Below are 21,350 nucleotides of genomic sequence, written 5' to 3'. Positions count from 1 at the left end.
GGCAGTGTCCTTGACCCCTCCTCCTGGATGCTGCTGTAAATCAGACAGCAGCTTGCAGAAGTCAGGCACTTCCCAGCTACTGGGACATGGCCATAATGGACTTTGAATTGATGAGCTCTGTGTCTACCAGGTGCCAGGTCTCTTTCCTAAGCAAAGGTCTCTTGTCTGAGTGCTTGTCCCTGCCAGGCTAGGGACCAGCCTTGCTGCTGCGTGAAGGAGAAAGGTTCCTGAGGTCAGTCAAGAGATAAAGGTGACTCATGCTGAGGGCTTGGCCTTGCCTTGCTCAGTGAAGTGCCAAAGCAGACCATGGTCATCCAGCCAAAAACCTTCACAAAAGTAACTGGGAGAGAGAACTCTCTCTGCTCAGTCCCTTTGTTGCTTTGTGCTGCAAGAGATAGGAGAGCAGAGGCACCTTGCTCCTAACAGCAATACTGTCTTGTTACCCAGATCACCATGACCACAGGCATTTCCTACACCTTGCCTACCAAAGGAATCCATTGGTGGGAAGTGCTTTCAGGAACCAGACAGCACACACCAGAGCTGGGATGGCTGCAGGAGCCTGGAGCAGCAGCCAAAGGGAACTTCAGGCTTCCCAGCTCTGTCTGTGTAAGGAATTGATAATTTCCAAAGGCTTTGCCCTCCCCACAACAAGAGAGCTCTTGATTTATTGGAGGCCTTTGCCAAAAGCCACGTTGTACCTTCTCTGCCACAGGCTTCGAGAACTGGCCTCTTCCTCACCCTCCTTTCCAGCACTTGCAGTCTCCTCTGGCATGAAGACAAAACAAGCACCTGAGTTTATTAGCACAGTATCTTCTCCTCCAGTCCTGGAGCATTTCTCTGCTGTGAGCCAAGAACCCTTGCAGTACTTCACACTGACACTGGGAAGGAGGCTCGTGTGCAGAGCAAGATGAAAGAACATGAAACACTTCTTAGTGCTTTGAGAGGAGTATTTTAAAACCTCATAAAGCCAACACAAGGGCAGTCTGAAGTGAGTGCTAAATTACTCGATTTAAATCCAAATGACTCAGAGGTTCCATCCCCCCCATCAGTGCTGCTGAAGCGATTTAACAGCTGAGGTTACTCAGAACTAGAAAAAAAAACCCCTCATTATAAAGATAATGAGGAAGCATCCTTTAGAAGCCCTCACCCAAGAAGCCTCCCCATGCAAGCAGCACTCCTTCCTGCCCTGCTCCCTTACACATCACAACAAGGACCACCAAACACTCAGGTCTCCTTGGACACCTTCCCACAGGTCCCTTACTGGGAGGCACGTGGGGACATATTGTGCTAGCAGCACTCTGAGCTCAGAAGCTAAGGCTCCACTGAGCGTCTGTAAGAGCACAATAAAGCAATCAGACCACCTCTCACTCTGCCTTCCACTTGACCAAAAGCTACTCTGCTCCAGTTAACAACCTCATCCATCAAACCCCTGCATAAGCAGGTATGATTAACCAGCACAGCCTTGGGCTTTTGGTTTCAGAATGCAAAAAGGCTGAGCTGCAGCCCAGCAGCTCTTGGGGAAAATCAAATCTCATTGAGAATACTTAATAGCAAGTAATTCCAATTATGTGCTTGCTCAGTCTGACTGGTAGGAAAAGGGCAGGTTCCATGCTGAAGCTGTTTGTGATGCACCTCCTGCACTCATCTGCTATGTGGTGCTATCTAGGCACCAAAATGACAGCCTCAGTGAGCAGGGCTGTCCCACTGTCACAAAGGCACTGGTCTCAGAGGGCCACATCTCTTCATCTGTAATCCTGCCCAGGCCTTCACATGAGGGTTGAGAAACCATGAAGAAGGTGCATCCCTGTCCCTGAGCAACACCCCAGGCCAAGGCACAGGCTGGCAGCACTGCTGCCTCCCTGCTTGGAGTCAGTCAAGGGCTGGTCAATCTGGCATGTTTCAGCAGCCCCAAACACTTCTTAGATACTTCAAAGATGTTTAAAGCAAACAAACAAACAAACCAACCCAAACAGGCTGGGAAACATGAAAGCAGGTCTTTTTTTTCCATCCCTGTCTAATTGATCCAAAGGTTCAAAGATTCCTGTGAAGAAAGCCAGCTCAAAGCTGCACTGGGGATGCAGAGGTCCACATTCAAACCCACCCAGAGCAGATCAGGGAGGACTGGGATTTCATGCCCAGCCAGCCTCAGCTGCCCACTTCACCACTTGACAACACAACCTGAAGCACAACTGTCTCTGGCAGGGGGATGAGCAGTACCCAGCACAGAGGCTCTTGACACCAAACAGGCAGAGCAGCCTTGTGCCTACCCTTTCTCAGCAGAAGATGTGCAGAAAGAGAAGCCAGGCTCACAGCTGAGTGCTTTCCTGCCCTCACAGCTTGTTGAGCAGGGCTGGGCAGCAGGGTCTGTGTACTGCAAACAGCACAGAAACCATACCAGGACCCAGCTTACAATGCTCCGAAAGCTTCTACATGCCAACGCTTTCTGGAACACCTGCAGCCCTCCCCCACCTCCACCCAGCTGTCAGGAGAGGTGTTGCTCAGTGTCTCCTAACACTGCCACTGCCATGAGATGATGACTGAGGCTGATGTGCTGCTGAGCACAAAAGCTGAGCAGCCCAGAGTCAGTTTTCACTTTGGAGGGCACTGGGATGGCTCAGGCTGCTCTCTGCTTTCTGTGGTGGGTGAGCACCAGTTTGTTGGTGTCAGCCTCCAGAGAGAAGTGGCAAGGAGCAACTGAAGAGGTGCAAGGAGCAGCTGAAGAGATGCAAGGCAGCACTTTGTTCAACATACAACAGAGACCTGATTTACCCACCCAGGAATGGTCCAGGCTCTCCATAGGAGGGGCTCAGCTCTGCTGTCAGTTCACTGCTGCCTGCAGAGCACTGAGCCAGCTCCATGTTGAGCAGATGCTGACACCTCAGCCCAAACCAACCCATCTAGAAAAGGGCAGCCAGCAAGAGTGGCACAGGCTGCCAGTGCTCCCATGCCACGTCCAGCAGTGGAGCTGAGGGCAGAGCTGGCTGTCTGCACCCTGGGACATCTCCCAGCACAAGGCAGCTGGGACAGCTGCTCCTATAATCATAGAAAGGGACCTTAAGGATCATCAAGTTCCAACCCCTCTGCTATGGGGGCAGGGACACCTCCCACTAGCCCAGGGTGCTCAAAGCCTCATCCAGCCTGGTCAAACACTTCCAGGGATGAGGCATCCCCAACTCTGGACAACCTGTTCCAGAGTCTCACCACCCTCAAAGGAAAGAGCTTCTTCCTACTGTCTAATCTAGCTCTTGGTTGCCTTCACCCCTACAAAACAATCCCCTCACAGGCACAGCACATTCCCTCACCTCTCTGCAAAGGCAAAGCCTGGCAGCACTCGGTGCACAGCCTGCAGCCTGTGGACGGGAACAAGAGCATTCTTCAGGGCCACATTTTTGGTTGTTTGGGGAAACAGACACGACCTCTGTTTGTTTGCTTTCATGTTTTAGCTACTCTGTATCTCCTCTCAGTTTGTTGCTCTAAGCTCTCTGTGTTTGCCTTTCTTGACCAGGTCGCTGCTTTCACAAGACATTTGCAGCTGCCCCACTGCCTCAGCTTCATCTTCTGACTTCCAACTGCTCTGAGAATATTAATTAGAAACACAAAGAGCTCAGCCAGAGGAGCTGAAACGGCAGAGGAAAGCATCAGACACTCCTTCTACCCCCAGGTCCCCAGTGGAGAGCAATGCCCAGGACTTAAAGTAACCTGTGAAGGACATCTTGGTCTGATGGTTTGGCTCAGGGTTTCTCAGCCACCAGTATAGATTTTCCCAGAACTCCAGCTGGCTCTGAAACTTCACTCTACCTGCTTGATGAAATCCCTGTGTTTCCTACCAGGCCTGCCTTTCCCAGAGGATTCCAGCACCCTTACCAATGTGCAGCTGTTTTAGAACCATAAGCAGGGAAAAATAATCTGAAAGGAGAAAAAAAAACCCATGGAAAGCTCTCCTCACCATCAGCTTTGTTGCCATCAACAGGCAGGGCTGGTGCAGGAGCTAACCTGACTCCCAACTCTCTCACCTGCTCCCTGTTACACCAACAGGTGTTCCTCTTGCTGCAAATTGCTGCTATTAATAACAGTAATAATTATGATTTTTCTAATCATTTAATAGGAGGGTATCAGAGTCCCTGGCAGCCATTAAATACATCTCCTTTCTCCTCCAGTGCTGAGGGATATGCTGGTGGCCTCTCTTAACCCTCTACCTGAAGTTCAGGATAAGAGAGCTGAAGCCAGAATAAAAGCTAAGGAGGGAGCAGCAGAGCCAGGCTGCTCTCCACTGGCTGTCCTGCACACCCAGCCTCTCTCCAAAGCTCTTTCACACCTGAGTTGCATGTGTCAAAGCATGAGCACGTCTAAGCACTGCAACACTCCCACTCCCTTCCTCCAGCAAGATGCTGCTGCACAGCCTCAGCCTGTGAAACACAGGGGCTGCTGATTTTTACCACTCCAGCGGGTTCCCAGGACCCTGTAAGGAGCAATATCCTCCATGTCCCACTGACTGGAGATGTCCTACCCTGCAAGGCAAGCTGCACCAGGCCCCTCTCCTGTACTGCAAACCCCACTGGCTGTTTTTCCTCCAGAGAACACTTTATCCTTCTGTTGATAACATCCTCAGCTTGGGAATGCAAGCAATGGCCCCACAGATTAACCAGGTCACTGCAGCCTCCAGTGAAGAGTGAAGATGTCTCTGACTGCAGCTGCTCAGGCCCTTTTCCCTCCCTCCAGCAATCACACACAGACTGGCATGGGTCTGGCTCTGTCAGATCAGAGAAAAGTCACTGCTGGCTCCAGAGGTTAACACAGCATAGCCACATCTGCATCACTGGAGGGCACCCAGCAGCCCATGGGCCACACACTGCCTCTGCCTTGCTCTGCCTCCCCTGCAGAGTGCAGCCCAGTGAGTGACCAGGCTCTGCCACAAGCCTGAAGCTGAAACCCCAACCCTCCAGTGCTGCCAGCTCTCTGAGTCTGTGAGGTGGGGTCAGGGGGCTGTGTCACCACCCAAGTAAGGGACACTGCTACAACACCAGGCTCAGCTCTCCCCAAGAAGTGTTCTGCTTGGACCAAGACCCTCCCTGACCCTCAAACTACACTGTCCTGCCTGCAGTGGGACATGGACCAGGCTGTATTTGAGCCCAGGTTTGATGGGAAGTGTGTGTTATGTGAGCAGAAACCCCCTTGCTCTCCTTTTGCAGTTATTTCCAGCTAAGAAAAGGCTGTGCCCTCCTGGCTATGCAATGCAGCCACTGCTGCACAGCCCTTCTTCCAGATAAATCTGGCCTGACCCCTTCCACAGAACATGCTCACACACCCAGCCAGCTGTGTCTCAGCATGCAGTGATCTCACACCCATGTGGTCCTTGCCACTGCCCTCCCCCTGTGCCACTCCGTTCCAAGGGACCTCAGCTCATTTCCCCAACACTTCTCTCTATCCCAGGAGCAGCAGCAGCAGCAAGGCTGATTTCCTGTTCCCCTTTCACAACAAAACAACGTGCTCAAGGAAGCCCATAACAAGATGCCAGGAACCAATGGAAGGCCCCAGCTGATGCTTCCCAGCAGATATAAAGGTGGAGCTGACGTGCAAAAGGAGGCTGGGGCAAGCCACTTTGGCCTACACTGCCTTTGAGGAACAGCTCAGCCCCAGTGCATCTCCTGGCAGGGCACAGCAGGGCATGCTGGGTCCCTCACCCACAGCTCAGGAAAAGCTCAGCACTGACGTAGAGGCTACGCCTGCAAGATCAATAGAGAGAGCAAACACGCACAGCCAGCCTTTCTCCTCCCAGAACGCTGTGCCTCAACCCCACCAGCATCTTCTCTACGTCAGCTCTACCAACAGGAGCGAGGACACGCAGCCTGAGAGACTCTCTCTGCACTAACAAGGTCATATTTAATCAGTTGGCACCTCCCGGGGTGCAGTTTCGCCTGTGTGAATTAAGGAGGCTGTCCACAGCCTCAGAGCAACCAGCTGGAAGTGCCCCATGCCAGGCACCCACAAATGTCTGCAGTGGGCAGCTCCAGGACAGGCAGACGGTGCCCAGGCTGGGGACACACCAGGCTGGCAGCACGCTGTGGTGAGGACTTGGCTGTGCTCTGCTGCTCCCTGGGGAAGGGAGGCAGAACAACGCAGGGTGGTGAGCAAAGCCTCTGTGCCTGCTGCCACCACATCTTTGTTTCCAAGCTGGGCATCACTGCAGGTGGTGCAGGACTGAGGCTGATGCTCTCAGCCTGCCTTCAGCCCGTGCTGTGGGCTTGTTCCTTGGGTGCTGATCAGAACAAGAGCAGCCACAATTCCCTGCCAGTCACCTTCTGAGAGCTTGCTTTATCAGTCAAATCAGTTAAAGGGCCCTGCAGAGCTCTAAAAGAGACAAAAGCTGATTTGCTGCTTGGCAAATTGGAATTTCACTCCCCATGCAGATTAATTCCATTAACTTATTCAGTGTCCTTTTGGGGGCAGATCCTTCCCTGCCCTTGCAGCTTATGGAAAGCACAGAGCAAGTACAGTGCAATCTGCTCCCTGGTGAAGGCACTTGGTAGCCTGATCTTGCTCAGTGCCTGATCTTGCTCTGGCATTCGTATTTCCTCCCACGCTGCCCAGCTGCAAGCACCTTCCCCTCCCCACACACCACACCACACCTTTCACCAGGCCTCTCAGTACCAGGAACTCACCTTGTGCTTCATAGCCAGAGTAGTGATGAGCTGTGCCCATGTCCTCATCGCCAGGGCCCAAGCCAAGGGCTGACCTGAGCTGGGCCATGTTGACCTGCGCTGTCAGCTCACCGTTCCGGTCCCCGATCTACAGGGTGAGAACCAACAGTGCAGCTGGTTAAAAGGCAACAAGCTCTGAACAAACAGCCCCTAGCAAAGGGTTTGCCAGTCCCATAACAAAACAAACACACACCCAGCTAAAAGAGAGCTCAGAGACACCCTGAGAGACCATCCAGCCCAGCTTTCAACGCCAAAGCATCTCTCCAAACTACTCCTCAGTGGTCGTTTGGGAGAGGGTCCTCGCATGGGACCTTGAACAACCTGGTCCAGGAGGAGCCCATGGCAGGGGGCTGGAACCAAATAATGATCTCTAAGGTCACTTCCAAGCTAAACCATTCTATCATTCTATGCTGTGCTGCTGGCCTTCAAATTGCCCTTCTGTGGAGTTCAGTACAAGGAACTGAGGGGGCACAGCTCTCCCACTGCTACAGAAGTGGGACAGAGGTGAATGAGCACATCTGGCTCATGCTGTAGCCATGTCTGGCTTGGCAGAGAGCCCTGAAACTCTCAGCCCCCTTCCCCAAACATCTCCATAGTTACTGAGCACCAGCCAGCCACACTACTATCAGCCATGTGGGCAGTGCCTCACAAAGCCCTTCTCTCCTGGCTCAGATCCATACAGCTTTGAGTTGTTCCTAGTGAACTACCCACAAAAGACTCCAAAAAATCTTTTAGAGTCCAAATTTTCCCAGATTCCCATCTCTCACTGAAGCTGATATTACATGTTCAGGAAGAGCTCTCTCCAGCAGCTCTTGCTACTTGAAAAGGGGAGCTGTAGGACATGCTGCTGTGCCCTCCCCAGTGCTTAACCACACAAGAAAACTACTGTGCAGCACAACACCAGCAAACACAGAGAGGTCACTGAGAACAGGCTCTAATCTTCAGAGGAACAGCAGCCTCCATGGCAGAAGGAGACCTTGGCTGTTCCTTTGCAGAAGTCTGAGTCCCAATTAAATGCCTTGCAACAGCTCTTTTGTGGTGCTGTGAGATAGGCTGCAGCGTGAGCCATCCTACAGCAGAACCATAAATCCTCACAATACTGATGACAGAGCCTCAAGCACTAGCAAAGGGAGGCAGATCAAACAGCTTATCATCAGGCATAAATCCCCTGCCAATTACAAGTTTTGCTGTTGACATCATCCCCAGAGAAATTACTAGACCTGGTAAGGTCTTGCAGTCCCTGATGCTCTTTTAAATGCTTCCATGACTTCCACTCATTAGATCATCTACAAGGGCCTGTCAACATCAGGGGAAGGTAGGATCTTCATCAGGTTCTGCCTTAACATCAGGTAGGCAGGACCTACCAGACACACCCCAGCAGAGCCCTGCTTTCTGCTCTCAGCTCACCTATCTGTTTCCCAGCAGCCCCTCTGCCACATGCAGAGATGGAACAGGTACCACAGAGCAGCATCTGAGAACTGGGGCAGCTTCCAAGGATTTCAGGTACATATCTTTTATTCCACCTGTTTTCTGTAACCTCCAATCTCCCTCCAGCAACTTCCTGTGTGGTCACCCTGAGCAGATTTCATTTGGATTCCAAAGTCACCATCAGATTTGCGTTGGGGGAGAAGGAAGAAAGGCAGCTGGGAAGCGAGTTGCAAACATCGGTGTGCAAAGGCTGAACTCCTCTGGGTTTCTCCTGAGCAAAACACTGCCTGCTGCTTGCCCCAAGCTGCCAAGCACAAGCCACACTTGGGTCCCAAGGCTGCAATAAGCCATCAGCTTCAGAAGGGAATCACTAGCTGCTGGAAGCTAATGCAGCTCTCCTCACAAATGGACAGGCTCTGCACTGCTCCATAGTTAATGACGTGCAGGAGTTTATTAGCCATCTGCCACGAGTAACCCACTCCTAGCAGCCATCACCCCAGAATCAGAACACTGTGAATCCCCACCCCACTGGGTTTCTCCTCCAGTCCCAGAAGTCACCAGGACCACTCCTGCTCTTGTCCTCCCACCACCCTCTTCTGCACTGCACATCAGTGAGCTGCCATCTGGCTCTGAGCAATCAGCTCCACGCTGCAACCATCCCGGCAGAATAAAGCTGGAAAGAGTTAATTCATCCTAAAATGCACATGGCCAAAGAACAGTATTTCTTCTGCTTGTCTAATAAGTATAATTAAATACATAATTGGGCTGGTATGTCAGCCCTGCCCCAAGATTTAGCCATCTTTAATAGGCAGGAGAACATACAAAACATTTACATATGGTGATTTCAATTAGTGCTTCAACAGGGCAATTTCTTCATCTGGGGAAGACTAAAGAGGCCACAGCTGATTTCCTCATAACACACTGGAAAAGGCAAACAATCCAAGTCCTGCTTTCTCCCTAAAGTACTTTAAGCCACTTTAAAAATGTTCTCACACCAGGAAAGCTGCAGCTTTGCAAGCCCATTTGTGAGAAGCAGAGCAGCTGCACACATTAACCCTCAGAGAGCGAGACAGCGGTTCTGGGGCAGCTGCAGGCTGTCCAAGTCCAGTGACAGCCACTGATGGCATGGCATTAGGACAAGGCCACAGTTGACCACCTTACATCTGGGACACCTCCTGTCAGCTCACTGAGAGGCAAGAACTTGTCAAACACACCCTCTGTTGCAGTGCAAAATGCATCTGGGTGCCCTGAACCTGCTGAACTGGCTGGTTTAGAGCACCTGGCCACTGGGTAGAAATTTTCTCCTCATTTTCTCCAGGTACTTAACTTGCCAGCAAATTTGGTCAGACCACAGCTAGGATGGACCACAAGGTCCATCTCAATCAGGATCTCACAGCCTTGTGCTCAGGTAAAGGGGCCCTTATCAACAAACTGGCCACCAAGAGGTATCTGAGGTCCCTCGCACCAGCTGAGTGCACAACGGGTTGGCCAGCAGGCCAGACAACAAGTCCCCAGGTCCTTTTTCACCCCATTAAGAGCAATGTAGAGCAAATGCATGAGCTGTAATTAAGAGGAGGGCTGGGAGCCTCCCATAAAAGGAGCATTTTCCAGCCAAGCTCTGCAGTTCCTACAGACACCCTTGAAAGAGCAGCTAGACCAAAGCCCTCCAGAGCAGGCAGAGCAAGAGAAGAGCTACGTCAATATGACTTATTGGCATAAAAGAGAGTCTTCCTCTCACCAGGGAGGACTGATTCCCTCTGATCTGAACCATCTTCTCTTACCTCTTGGGAGATTTCAAGATGTTTCCTTGCAAAGTGCAAAGCTTGCTCATGGCTCCCCAGAGAGTCATAGGCATTTCCGAGACTCCAGCAGGCTCTTCCTTCTCCCACCCTGCAAAACAGGAAGCTGTCAACCACAGAAATGCTGGGCAAAACCCAGCAGCACAGCAACCCTTTCAGGGCCTCCTTCTCCAGAGCAGCCAGACCCTCCTGGTTCTGCTTCCACCTACAGAAAGGTTCTGTGAAGGAAATGCACTGTGCATCCTGAACCCTGCTCATGCTGAGGTCAGTGAGACCAGGGGATGAGCAAGAGCCTCAGGAGCAGGTCTGCACTCTCAGTGGCAAAAAGCAAAGCAGTGCAGCAAGGGCCCAGAATGGTTTGGCTTCATTTGTGAACACCAGGCTGAGAGCAGAAGGCAGAGCTCCTGTTCAGCTTCTCACACAGCAAGGATTCCTCTCCAGAGATGCACAATGCATCCACAGGGCACCCAACATCCAGCCCTTCTGTTTAACAACAGCTCAGAGCTGCTCTAGCAAGAGTGTGGCAAGGAGAGAACACTGCAGGTATGCAACCTTCTCCTATTAGATCCCAGCACCAAGATGCATGCACAAACTGACATTGCATGCAACAGCCAAGCACACAGTGACCTATTGCCACAAGGTCTCCAGGGGTTTCCTTGTTTCCAGGAGCCAGGGAAAGGAAACTTGCCCTTGGCCCCCAGCAGCCCTGACCCCCAAGCCTGAGTGCAGCCAGCCCAGGTGTCTCTGGAGCAGGTTTCAGCACCTGTTTGCACAAGCAGGCAGAGCCCTACTGCTGATCAGAGCCTGCTCAGCTCTGTAAACGAGCAGCTGTGGGGGGTGATGGGATAAAAAAAGCACCTGGGGGTGCGGGGAGAGAATCAGCATGACTGCAACTCCCTTTCCAGAGGGTTGGGCGGGTTGATCAGCAGTTAAACATCTTTCATGTCATCCTGTTCAATACCTCCTGCTCATAGGGTGTGCTCCCAGAAACGCAGGAGCCCACAGGCCTGCAACCCCCACAGCATGATTCACCCTGGGGTGGGATTATCTCTTCCCTGAGCAGATACTGCCCGGAGAGTGCCACAGAGCTCCCATTCTAGTGTCTCTGCTCCATCTAGTGGAAGACACTGGGCTCCCCAAGAGCTGTCAGCAGTTACACTGATCAAAGTGGCTGCAAAGTCACTTCAGCTGCCAGAAGGCTCCAGGACCACAGAGAGAGTATCCAGGAGGAAAGCACAAACCTCTCTTTAAAAAGGTTTTTAAAATAAACAAATAAAAACGAGGCCAAGCCTCCTGAAGCAGGAGAAAGGAGGCTAAGAGGAAGCAAAATGTATCATGTCCACATACTCTGTGCAACGTCATTTGCTCCTGCATGGAAGCTTCCAGCATCACCTGCAAGCAACAGGACAGTGACATGGATTTGGGCCCTAACCACAGAGTTTCTAAGGAAGATACAATTTCTGTGAAGTTGAGGGAGCTTCAGAGGAGCCCTTCTGAGAGAAAGCAGCAGCTTCAGAGGAGCCCTTCTGAGAGAAAGCAGCAGCAGCAGGGTGGCAAAGTGCTGAACTGAACACGATGAATTTTCCTGACCCACCTCCTCTTACATATCTCACTCAGCCCATGCAGACACAGCATTAAGGGCACAATCTCCAGGTTTGAATGATGTGATAAAGGTGTCAATCATGTTATGTTGTTGACAGACAGCTGGACTAAGGCCTGAGTTCTGAGAGACTTTCAAGAACACATGGCACTGCTGTTTAGCCCCAGCCATAGAGAACAGTCAACAGGGAAGGGTCAGTGCTCTGAACCAGAACAGAGACACCATCTCCTGAGGCAAGTCCCTTACCTGTCTCCCAGCTCTTGTGCTATCACCAGGTGTTTCAGGTGGTACTCAATGGCTCTTTCATAGTCTTGAAGCAGTGTGTATGTGTTTCCAAGACTGTAGCAAGCCTGGGCTTCTACTGCTTGGTCTTTGAGTTGTCTGGAGAGCTGAAGTGTTTTCCTGCATGGAACAGATGGGAATGAGAAGACCTGGTGACTGCAAGGCACTTTGGCATGCACTGTGTTGAAGTGGATGCCTGTAGCACCGCAGGCTGCCAGGGGCTGTTACTTGCCACCGCCAAGCACCACACATGCAACTGGCCTCCAGCTCCCTCATCACATCCCCCTGAGCCTCTGAATTCACTGCAATCAGTCAGGATTTCCAGGGAACCTGTGCCCTGGGTCTGCCTTTGCCCCTGGCACTTACTTGTAGTACTCAGCAGAGATGTCAAACCTCCCGAGGAAGATGTGTGCATTGCCCAGGTTGCTGTACGCTCGCCGCTCGGCCGCCTTGTCCCCAAACTCCTTAGCAATAGCAAGGCGCTGCAGCAGACACAGAGCAGTGAGTAGGGGCTGGCCACTGCCAGCTTCCTGTCACACAGCAGCTTCCCTGGGAGATTAACTTGGTTTGCAAAGCTCACACCCAGCAGGGCTGCACATGCCTGTCAGTGCTGGATGCAGTGGGAAATCTCCCCCTCTCACAAAGAGGATCAGGAAGGGCCTTTGGAGAAGTGGGAGTGAAGTCACATCCTTCTCTACCTCCTGCTCCAGCCTGCTCAGTACACATCTCTCTAGCTACAGTGCAGAGGGAGTCTCTCACACATGCTTCAGCAGCTGAACCAAGAGGCAAATGGAGAGCTGTAGGTGAGGCTGTGGAGGGATGTGGTTGATCAGCAGGCTGAGGGTGCAGAAACAAGGCTGTCACTTTGAGTGGTGCTGTGGCACAGAATGCACATGCATGTGTGAGCACTCCAGCTCTAGCTGCCCTCCAGAACCTCTGCCCCTGCCCACACTTCTCTCATCCCCCTGCTCCTCCTCCTTCCCCATCTGCTTAGCCTGGAGAAGAGAAGGCTCAGGGGAGACCTTATTGCTGTCTACAACTACCTGAAGGGAGGTTGTAGCCAGGTGGGGGTTGGTCTCTTCTCCCAGGCAACCAGCACCAGAACAAGAGGACACAGTCTCAAGCTGCACCAGGGGAGGTTTAGGCTGAATATTAGGAAGAAGTTCATCATAGAAAGAGAGACTGGCCATAGGAATATGCTGCCCAGAGAGGTGGTGGAGTCACCATCACTGGAGGTGTTTAGGAAGAGACTGGATGGGGTGCTTGGTGCCATGGTTTAGTTGATCAGATGGTGCTGGGTGATAGGTTGGACTCGATGATCTCAAAGGTCTTTTCCAATCTGGTTAATTCTATTCTATTCTCACCCTCCACCTTGCAGCACCTGCTCCTGCTCCCAAATACTGCAGAGAGTTTCCCAGCCCTTTCTCCCAAAGCTCTGCTGGCTGCTGTCTCCCAGCATTTAAGGATCAGAAGAGCTGGGAGGGGATTGGCTTTCCAAGGTGCTGATCACCTTCCACTGCAAGGAAACTGACACGTGCTCTGAAAGAGAAGCTAAATTGTGTTTGAATTAGGGCAGGGACTGTGTCACCTCACCCCTCTGTAAAGCTTTACAGAAGGTTATTATGCTCTACAAGCACTGTTTATTCCTGATCAACAGCTCCTTCAGCAACTTAATTAAATTCATGGCTTGCATTTATTAAAATCTAGAACGATACAAATTAAGAGCTGCAAGTTTGCCCTCAGATAGCTCCTTTGGTTTCCAAGCCAACAGCACCATTCACTCAAGCTGCTCATTAGGTGCTGGTGGGGATTGGAGCAGGAGTTGGTGTAACAGGGCCAGATCTCCTGAAGTACACACAGGAGGGAGAAAAATAGCTGGAGGAAAACATCTCACTGTACTTCCTGGGCTGCAGTGAGGAGAAGGGCTGCAGTGAGGAGAAAGTCTGCTTCCCAAGAGCCAGCCTCAGCCCCTGACCCCAGGAAGAGGGTGCAGTGGTTTCCTACCTCCTTGTGGAAGGCTATAGCTTCACTGAAGTTGCCAAGTAAGTACTGAGTGTTGCCGAGGTTGCCATAAGCACGGCCCTGTGCAGCTCGGTCCCCCAGCTCCTTCACCAGGGACAGATTCCTCCTGAAAGAAACCAGAGCAGTGCATCTGGTGAGACACAGCCAACACTCTCTGCAGGAGACAGCACCATAAAGAAGTAAGAGGCAGCTCTGGAGAAGGCATTTCCCATCCCAACTGCCTGTCCTGGGCATGCACAGGGTGACAGGCTGGTGGTCTGTGCTAGCTGCAGCTCTGGGAGCTCCTGCGGATCCAGTGGTGCAAGTCCCGGCTGCTCTCTCAAGCTCAGGCAATCTGCAGCTGTGTACAGGAGCTGCTCACACACTGACAACCTGAGAGGATCCCACATTAAATATGAAATGGCCACCTCACTCTACAGGGGAGAAGCATGAGCACAGGAGAAAGGAGATTACCTGCAGCAGGAGAGCCACAAACCTGGGGAGAAGAGCAAGATCCACAGTCCCATGCAAAGGGTCAGCTCATGGAGCTCCCCAACATTATTTTACCTTGGTTTTTTCCCTATTTAGACACACAGCAAACACAGGGAAGAGTAGAGCTGCCAGCTGGCACTGATTTACCCACTGGCTATTCTCTGGAACAAGGATGGTGAGCTATATATAGGCACTATCACATCCTCAGACATGAGAAGATAGAAGATCTTGTCACTCCCCTCATTTAAAACAAAGCCATTTAAAACCCTGAAGTATGAGGAGAAAAACATCCCCAAAGTCTGGTGACAGCCTTCCTGTGTGGGACATCAGAGTGATCTCAGAAACTATTTAGGAAAGGGAAGGATGTTACAAGCAAGATAAAATAGAGATCCATTAGAAGGACAACCAGGACTTCAAATGAAAGGGTGGAAGGGGATCACTGCTCCTGCTCCCAGCAAGGGAGACACAGGGTTCTGTTCACATCAAAGCCAGCAGAGAGCAGCAGGGGCTGCAGCAGCTAAGAGTTTAGCTTCCAAATACAGCTCTGAGAAGGAGCAGTGAACTTAATTGCACCAGCATACTTCAAACCACAGCAAGTTCTACCAAGGCAATGCCAGGATGAATTTTAGCTCCAGTTTTATAAAAGCTTCCAGGTCCTCTATCAACTTCCTTGAGATTAATTTGCCACTGCAACTTGGCACCTCAGGGGACTGTTCCTAATCCATTACACCATGCAAAAACCTCATTCAGTGGCCTGGTTTTCAGCAGCACTGAGCCCACAGTCTCAGCCTTGGCCACAGACATCTTTCAGAGCTCCCACATCCTCAGTGGCCCAGGAAACAAACCCCTCTGTGAGAAATGCTTCCAATGGGACTCAGCAGAAATGGTCACCTTGCACCCCAAATGGCTCTCCTTACCTTAACAGTTATCAGAGCTCATTTAAGCAGCAGACTCTGACAGCTGCCAGCAGAACAGGAACACCACAAATGCAGATTATGATCTGAGCAGGAAAAGCTCCACAAAGGTGTACCTGTGTACACTTCAGCTATCACTGATGCCTGAGACCAGCCCTGCTCCCTGCAGGAGGAAGGGTTGGCCAAGCTTTAAGTACTTACTCATAATATTCTGAAGCTTTCTGTAGCGTCTCCTTGACCTCTTGAGGCAGGTAGCCTGGGTCTTGGGCCATGTTCCAAGACAAGTGCTTTCCCTTTGCATGGTAAACATTTCCTATATTATAGAGGGCTCTGGCTTCACCAATCTAAAGGGAGACAGAACAGGGAGCAGCAAAGTATTACTCTGCACAGCCCAGTGTGGACCTTGCCAGTGCTGGGCAGAGATTCCTAACAGTTTAGGTTGGAAGGGACCTTAGGAGGTCCACATTTTCCTTTCCCATCCTCATTGTCCTGGCAGCTGTTACTCTCAGCAGCATGAGACCTGTGCTGGCAGCCAGACAGGAGAGCTTTACACTCCTCCTCCTCCTCCCCCCAATGCCCACCTTCACCACATCACATTTACTGACTTGCAGACAGATGATTTTTAAAGCTGCAAAATGCTTCCTGTTGGACACCACGAACCAATTACCTTGTCTCCCTGCTCCTGAGAAATGTCCAAGTGCCTCTGGCAACAAACAACAGCTTCATCAAACTGCCCAAGTATTTTCAGTGTATTCCCAAGGTTGCCACTTGCCTTGGCTTCTCCAATGCGGTCCCCAATGGTTCTACAAGATGACCACAGGAAGGAAGTGAAGTGTTAAAGAGCTCACAGGCTTGTGTTCACCAACTGCTGGAGGCAGAATTCAAGCTGCATGATAGGTACACTGCCTCCAGCAGTTCACAGCACACACAGCTGGCTGGAGTGCTTCCTACATGCCCTCTCAGGTTTGAAGACAGATCATTGTTGCTTGGTTTGCTGTCTCAGGTGAACTACCTGAAAGGAGGTTGTAGCCAGGAGGGGGTTGGTCTCTTCTCCCAGGCAACCAGCACCAGAACAAGAGGACACAGTCTCAAGCTGTGTCAGGGGAAACATAGGCTCGAGGTGAGGAGAAAGTTCTTCCCAGAAAGAGTAATTGGTCATTGGAATGTGCTGCCCAGGGAGGTGGTGGAGTCACCGTCCCTGGAGGTGCTCAGAAAAGGATTGGATGTGGCACTCAGAGCCATGGTTTAGTTGTCAGGAGGTGTTAGGCATTAGGTAAGAGGTTGGACTTGATGATCTCTGAGGTCTTTTCCAACCTGGTTGGTTCTGTGATACAACTGCTCTGAGTTCAAGTGTACTCACAATGAGTACCTGGGGACTGGAGAACTGGACACTGCCCTGCTCTTGCTCCAAGCACTCTCCTCACATTCCTTTCCCCACCTCCCTGCTCTGAAGGTGGCTGGCCCATTCTTGTTGCCTCCCAAGTTCTCCACAGGACAGCCACCCTGTGCCTCAGGGCTAGTTTTGGATGCTTATTCCTGGGGCAGATTCCCTCAGGCTGTTAAGTTCAGACCCCACAGAACTTGCCTTTGCTCAAGCCCTGACAGGCTGAGTCTGATTAGGATGACACACAGCTGCCATGCTTACCTGGCCAGAGTAAGGTCATGTTTATGGTACTCCAGGGCCTTGGAGTACTCCTTTAGGTAGAAATAGGCATTGCCCAACTGACTGTAGATGGCACTGAGAGTCTTCAGGTCCTCTGTCCCCACCTGCACAGCTGCTTCGAAGAAGGCTGCCCCAGCTTTGAAGTCCCCAGCCTTGCACAGGCGCTCTCCTTCCAGGGCCAGTTCCAGGCAGGATGCCTCCATTCTGCCAAAGGCAAGACATCATTTCCAGAGGAGTTAGGCTGCAGTGCACCCACCCTGCTATGCAAGGCTCCAAAAGTTTACTTTGTTGTACCCCTTTAATTGCTCACTGCACCAGAAAGAACCCCACAGAAACAAACCCTGGAGGGAACCACCCACTCTGCAGTCAGCCCCAAGGCACCAAATCCAGGTTAAACACCCTGGGGCCGGGCAGCCAGCTCACCCCAGTGGTGTGGAGACCAGCTTTCAGTGCACATGGTGGGTGTCCCCACTGAGAGAGAGCCCCTTTGAGAAATCAGCCTCCAAAGCATGAGACACAGGAGTATCCAGACTTAGAGAGAGCATCTGCTAATGGCCAAAGGCAGCCTCTGGGTTCCCAGGAGGAAGCTAGACAAGAAACTTGGGGCTCCTGGCTCTCAAGACATCCCAGGAGTAACATGGCATCTGTTATTTCCTGGGGTGGTGCAGAGCACAGAAGCCACGTACCCAGGCTGTCCGTGCCTGCACCACTTTCCCTGGGGTGACAGAGAGGGTAGCCAAATTACAACACATTTTTATTGGATACCAGAGCAAACCCTGGGCTGTGCAGGAGTTGTTGGCTGGGCAGCTTCCAGCGCTCGGCGTCTGCTTTTCATTAACCCTTCTGCTGTCACTCTTTCCACAGGCACCCTGCATGCTGCCTCCAGGCTTGCTTTGCTCCCTTGCATGTCTCCACACCTCTGGCAACGGCACATGCTGTGCTGTCAGTGGGAGCACCTCAGGAGCCAGCAGAGAGGAAGGAGACCAGCAATACTGCTTCATGAGAAAGGAGATGGATTCCTCTGAGTGCTCCACCAAGCCCTAGGTTACAGCTGTCTCTGTTAGACCACGTTTCCAAAGCTCTCAGGAGGGACAGAGCATGTGTTTGAGCACTTACAGCTGGGAGTGTCCTGGCTGCTGCAGCCAGCCCCTTCACGAGGTGTCTGGACACAGCATGCTTCTCAGCCTCTCTTCAGATGCTTCTCTTTGCTCTTTTGGGCTTTTTCATTTCTGCTCAGTGTATTTTTAAAAGTCAAAACTAGCTGGGTCAAAGGTGGACATCTGCTCTGAAACTCATAGCTCACTTGTCCTGAGTCAGAAGAAGATAATGAATGTCCTAAGGTGGTTTCCATTCTGTTCTCAGGCAAAGAGCACTTGCAGGAGGTCTGACTGTGGTATCCTCACCAAGAGAGCAACTTGCTCTGTGACAGCAGCAGCCCAGGTGACATCTCTTGTAGCTCTTTCCTGATGGGCCCTAGAAGATGCTTCCCTCTAAGGCAGCCTTACCCTGCAAGCAGGGTCTCTGCAGACCAAGGCTGAGGTGTGGAGGCCAAGCCAGGGCACTCTGTGTGCTTCTTTGGCTTCTCTCCCTGAGGGCACAAACTGCCCCACATCCCCACACCTCCTTGTGTAGAGCTTCTCCTGCCCCAGATCTGTGCTCCAGCATCTTCTGCCCAAGTCCACACCCAGCACCTCCTGCAGCAAAGGAGCATGGAGAGATGCACGTACAAAACACCAATCCTGATGCATTTTTCCTCTAAAGAGCCAAACTGTTGTTTTCTCAGCTGCCAGGAAACAAAGCCACTTCCTCTAAGCAGTGCATAAACCATCTAATATCCAGCCCTATTTGCCTGGCAATCTCCCTGCTGAGCTGGCTTTGTACAGCTCCAAACACCCAACACTTGGCAGCCCAAAGCAGGACTGAGGGCTGTTCAAACAACAAAACAACCCACCAAACAGGTCAAAGAGTTGGTTTCAGTCTCTTCTTCTAGACATACTTGGGACTTCTCCTGTCTCATTGGTCAATTATCCCCCAAACCACTGAGCAAGAAGGAGAACAGGATTGTGAAGCAGCTCATCTGAGCTCCCACCTCAAACTCCCACACAGATATTGGATTCCAAGCTCACTGCAGAGCCCACATTGGAGTGGCTATTTCACTCATGCACAAAATCTGCTTGCAGTGCCAGTGCAGCATCAGTCCCTGTCCCAGCTTCTGTTTGGTAGGGGAAATAAAAGTAAGACCATTAATAAAAGGGGAAATAAAAGAAAGACTATTAATAAAAGGGGAAATAAAAGACCATTACTACTAGACATGTTGAACTTCTGCCCACTGATCCTCTAGCTAGACCACAGGAAAATGATTAATACTGTCTTCTGCTAGAGCATGCAGAACTAGAAGGACCACCTTTGGGATCACACCAAACTGCCACCAGTTCCAAGGCACATTTATGGCTTGTAGATCGCTAGAGCAGTTCTCTGGCATCATCGCCAGGGGCTGACAGGTCTCTGCTGATACATCCCCAACAGCTGAAAGAAGGCTTGGGACTGAAGGCAGACAAGGAGCATCTTAAACTCAAATCAGCAAAATTAACCTGCCTGAGCTTAACAGAGATGAATGCTGAGAGGACTGGAAATGCAGAGATGAGCCATGACCACAGGAACTGAGTTCCAGTTAGAACATGGCTGAGAGAGAAGCCAATTTCAACACAATTTCAGTTCAACATGAGCAAAACTTCCCAATATCCAGGTTCTCTTTAAAAGCCTGAGTTCCACTGTCAGCAGTCTAAAAGCTGAGCTGGAGAGTGGCTTCCCTGCTTCATGACATTGCAGTCTAGCACAGATCAAATCTGTTGTGTGATTTGAGGAGCCTGAGGTGAGGGATCCCATCCCTGCAGCACAGCAAACCCCACAGCACCAGAGCCCAGCTACATGCTCAAGGCTGGCATCTCACTCAGGTCATATCTGCCAGGGGACACCTAACCCATGGAATTGGTGCCCCAGGGCCTGCATTCCAGTACACACACACTCACACTCTCTGGGTGTTCCCATAGTAACTGTTCATGCCCAGCCAGGGACATGACCTCCAGTGCACACAGCCTTTTATTCCAATCTGTTTGTCCTTGAACACGCTGCTTGGCAGGGGATCTGACTTATCTAATTAACATCACTGCTCAGTTTGGGACCAAAGCAAACAAGGAGAAAGGAGAGGAGCCTTCTCCTCACAGCACTCTGCCAAGGCTTTGCTGCCATGCAAAGGGACAAGTGTCAAGGATGGCAATTATTAACAGAAACCAAACCCACCTGCCCTTCCCACATCCTCTAGGTCCCACAGCCAGGGCTAGTTCTGGGAAGCAACTTTGCAAGCAGTTCAGTCACTGTGGCTTAGGAGCACTCAAACACAATGCCAAGGGCAGAGAAACTGACTAGAAATCTATGAAAAAACTCAAGCACACAAAACCACTCCAAGTCCAGCACCTTCCAAAGGCCACAAGAAAAGACTGGAAGGGAGATTTAGGCAGAAGACAGAAACTGCTGTTCAAGTGAACCAACCTGAGCCACCCTGACAGACTGGCAAAGGGATAACTCAAGTTACAGCCCCAGTTTCCCCCACAACACACACCTGACCCTTCCTCTACCTCTTCTTCTGCAGGTAGCACCTTTTCTGAGCATAAACACAGAGCTCCAAGCCCACTGGCAGTAAGAAGCAGCAGATCAGAAACAGCCATTCCTTTTGGTGCATCTGCTGCAAGAGCAGAAGGGCTTCTGCTGCTGCAAACCTCTTCTTGCCAGGCAAGGAGCTCAGGGTTCCTCCAAAAGAAGGTCATCTTCAGAAAGAAGCACACTTTAGCTTGGCAGGCTCCAAAGAGGCTTCATCCATCTGCCACCCAGGAAGCTTTGCAAGCTCCAGAAATGATCTGAGAAGTTCTCAGACCAGAAGAGAGCAAAAGGTCCCCTGGAGTGTGCCCCTGCCTACTTAAATAGGCTCCAAACCATTCCCAGCTGACAGGGCACAGCCTTCTACACCCCAGCTCCCAGGTGTGAAGTTTCTCCCCTCCTGACACATGGGCAACATGCCTGGGCCTGTACCTCCTCAGCAAGCACCTGCTATTCACGTCTTAATACCAGAAAAGAAGATTCAGTCCCTCCTGAGGCAGCAAATTACTGCTAATGAGCTGAAGGCGCTGGGCTTGGCCATATGGTGTGGTTCAGAAGACAAACACCACAGACCATGAGCTGCTTTGCCACAGCTAAGATGCTTGGGCTGGTTAATGCAATTCTCCCACCACACTCAGCCTGTTAGCTCACAGCATGGTATGTCCCTGGCTGGGGGTTTGAACAAAGACATGGGGAAAGGGGGAAGCTCTCTTGGAGCAGTCCCTGTTCATAAGCCTTGCACTAAATCAGTGCAAGAGGAGGCTCAGGGGTGACCTCATTGCCCTCTACAACTACCTGAAAGGTGGTTGTAGCCAGGAA

The 21,350-nt window shown here is 51.3% G+C and overlaps 1 protein-coding gene across 3 annotated transcripts in view; it reads right to left on the bottom strand.

The window, feature by feature from the left end:
* The window catches only part of GPSM1 (G protein signaling modulator 1), an 86,746-nt gene that overhangs the window by 43,338 nt on the left and 22,058 nt on the right, over nucleotides 1–21,350 (bottom strand). For all 3 annotated transcript variants that reach the window (XM_068155875.1, XM_068155876.1, XM_068155877.1), the window contains 8 exons: nucleotides 16,860–17,081; nucleotides 15,882–16,017; nucleotides 15,416–15,558; nucleotides 13,812–13,935; nucleotides 12,174–12,289; nucleotides 11,772–11,927; nucleotides 9,908–10,016; nucleotides 6,660–6,786 (listed from right to left, as the gene is read on the bottom strand). In XM_068155875.1, the coding sequence (XP_068011976.1) occupies nucleotides 6,660–6,786; nucleotides 9,908–10,016; nucleotides 11,772–11,927; nucleotides 12,174–12,289; nucleotides 13,812–13,935; nucleotides 15,416–15,558; nucleotides 15,882–16,017; nucleotides 16,860–17,081 (1,133 nt within the window). The remainder of the gene's footprint in view (nucleotides 1–6,659; nucleotides 6,787–9,907; nucleotides 10,017–11,771; nucleotides 11,928–12,173; nucleotides 12,290–13,811; nucleotides 13,936–15,415; nucleotides 15,559–15,881; nucleotides 16,018–16,859; nucleotides 17,082–21,350) is intronic.

Source organism: Melanerpes formicivorus, unplaced genomic scaffold, assembly GCF_026170545.1.
Source record: "Melanerpes formicivorus ecotype bairdi unplaced genomic scaffold, bMelFor1.0.p_v2 SCAF_33, whole genome shotgun sequence".
Lineage (NCBI taxonomy): Eukaryota > Metazoa > Chordata > Aves > Piciformes > Picidae > Melanerpes > Melanerpes formicivorus.
Note: the sequence above shows the minus strand (reverse complement) of the source record. Positions and strands in the feature narration are given on the sequence as shown.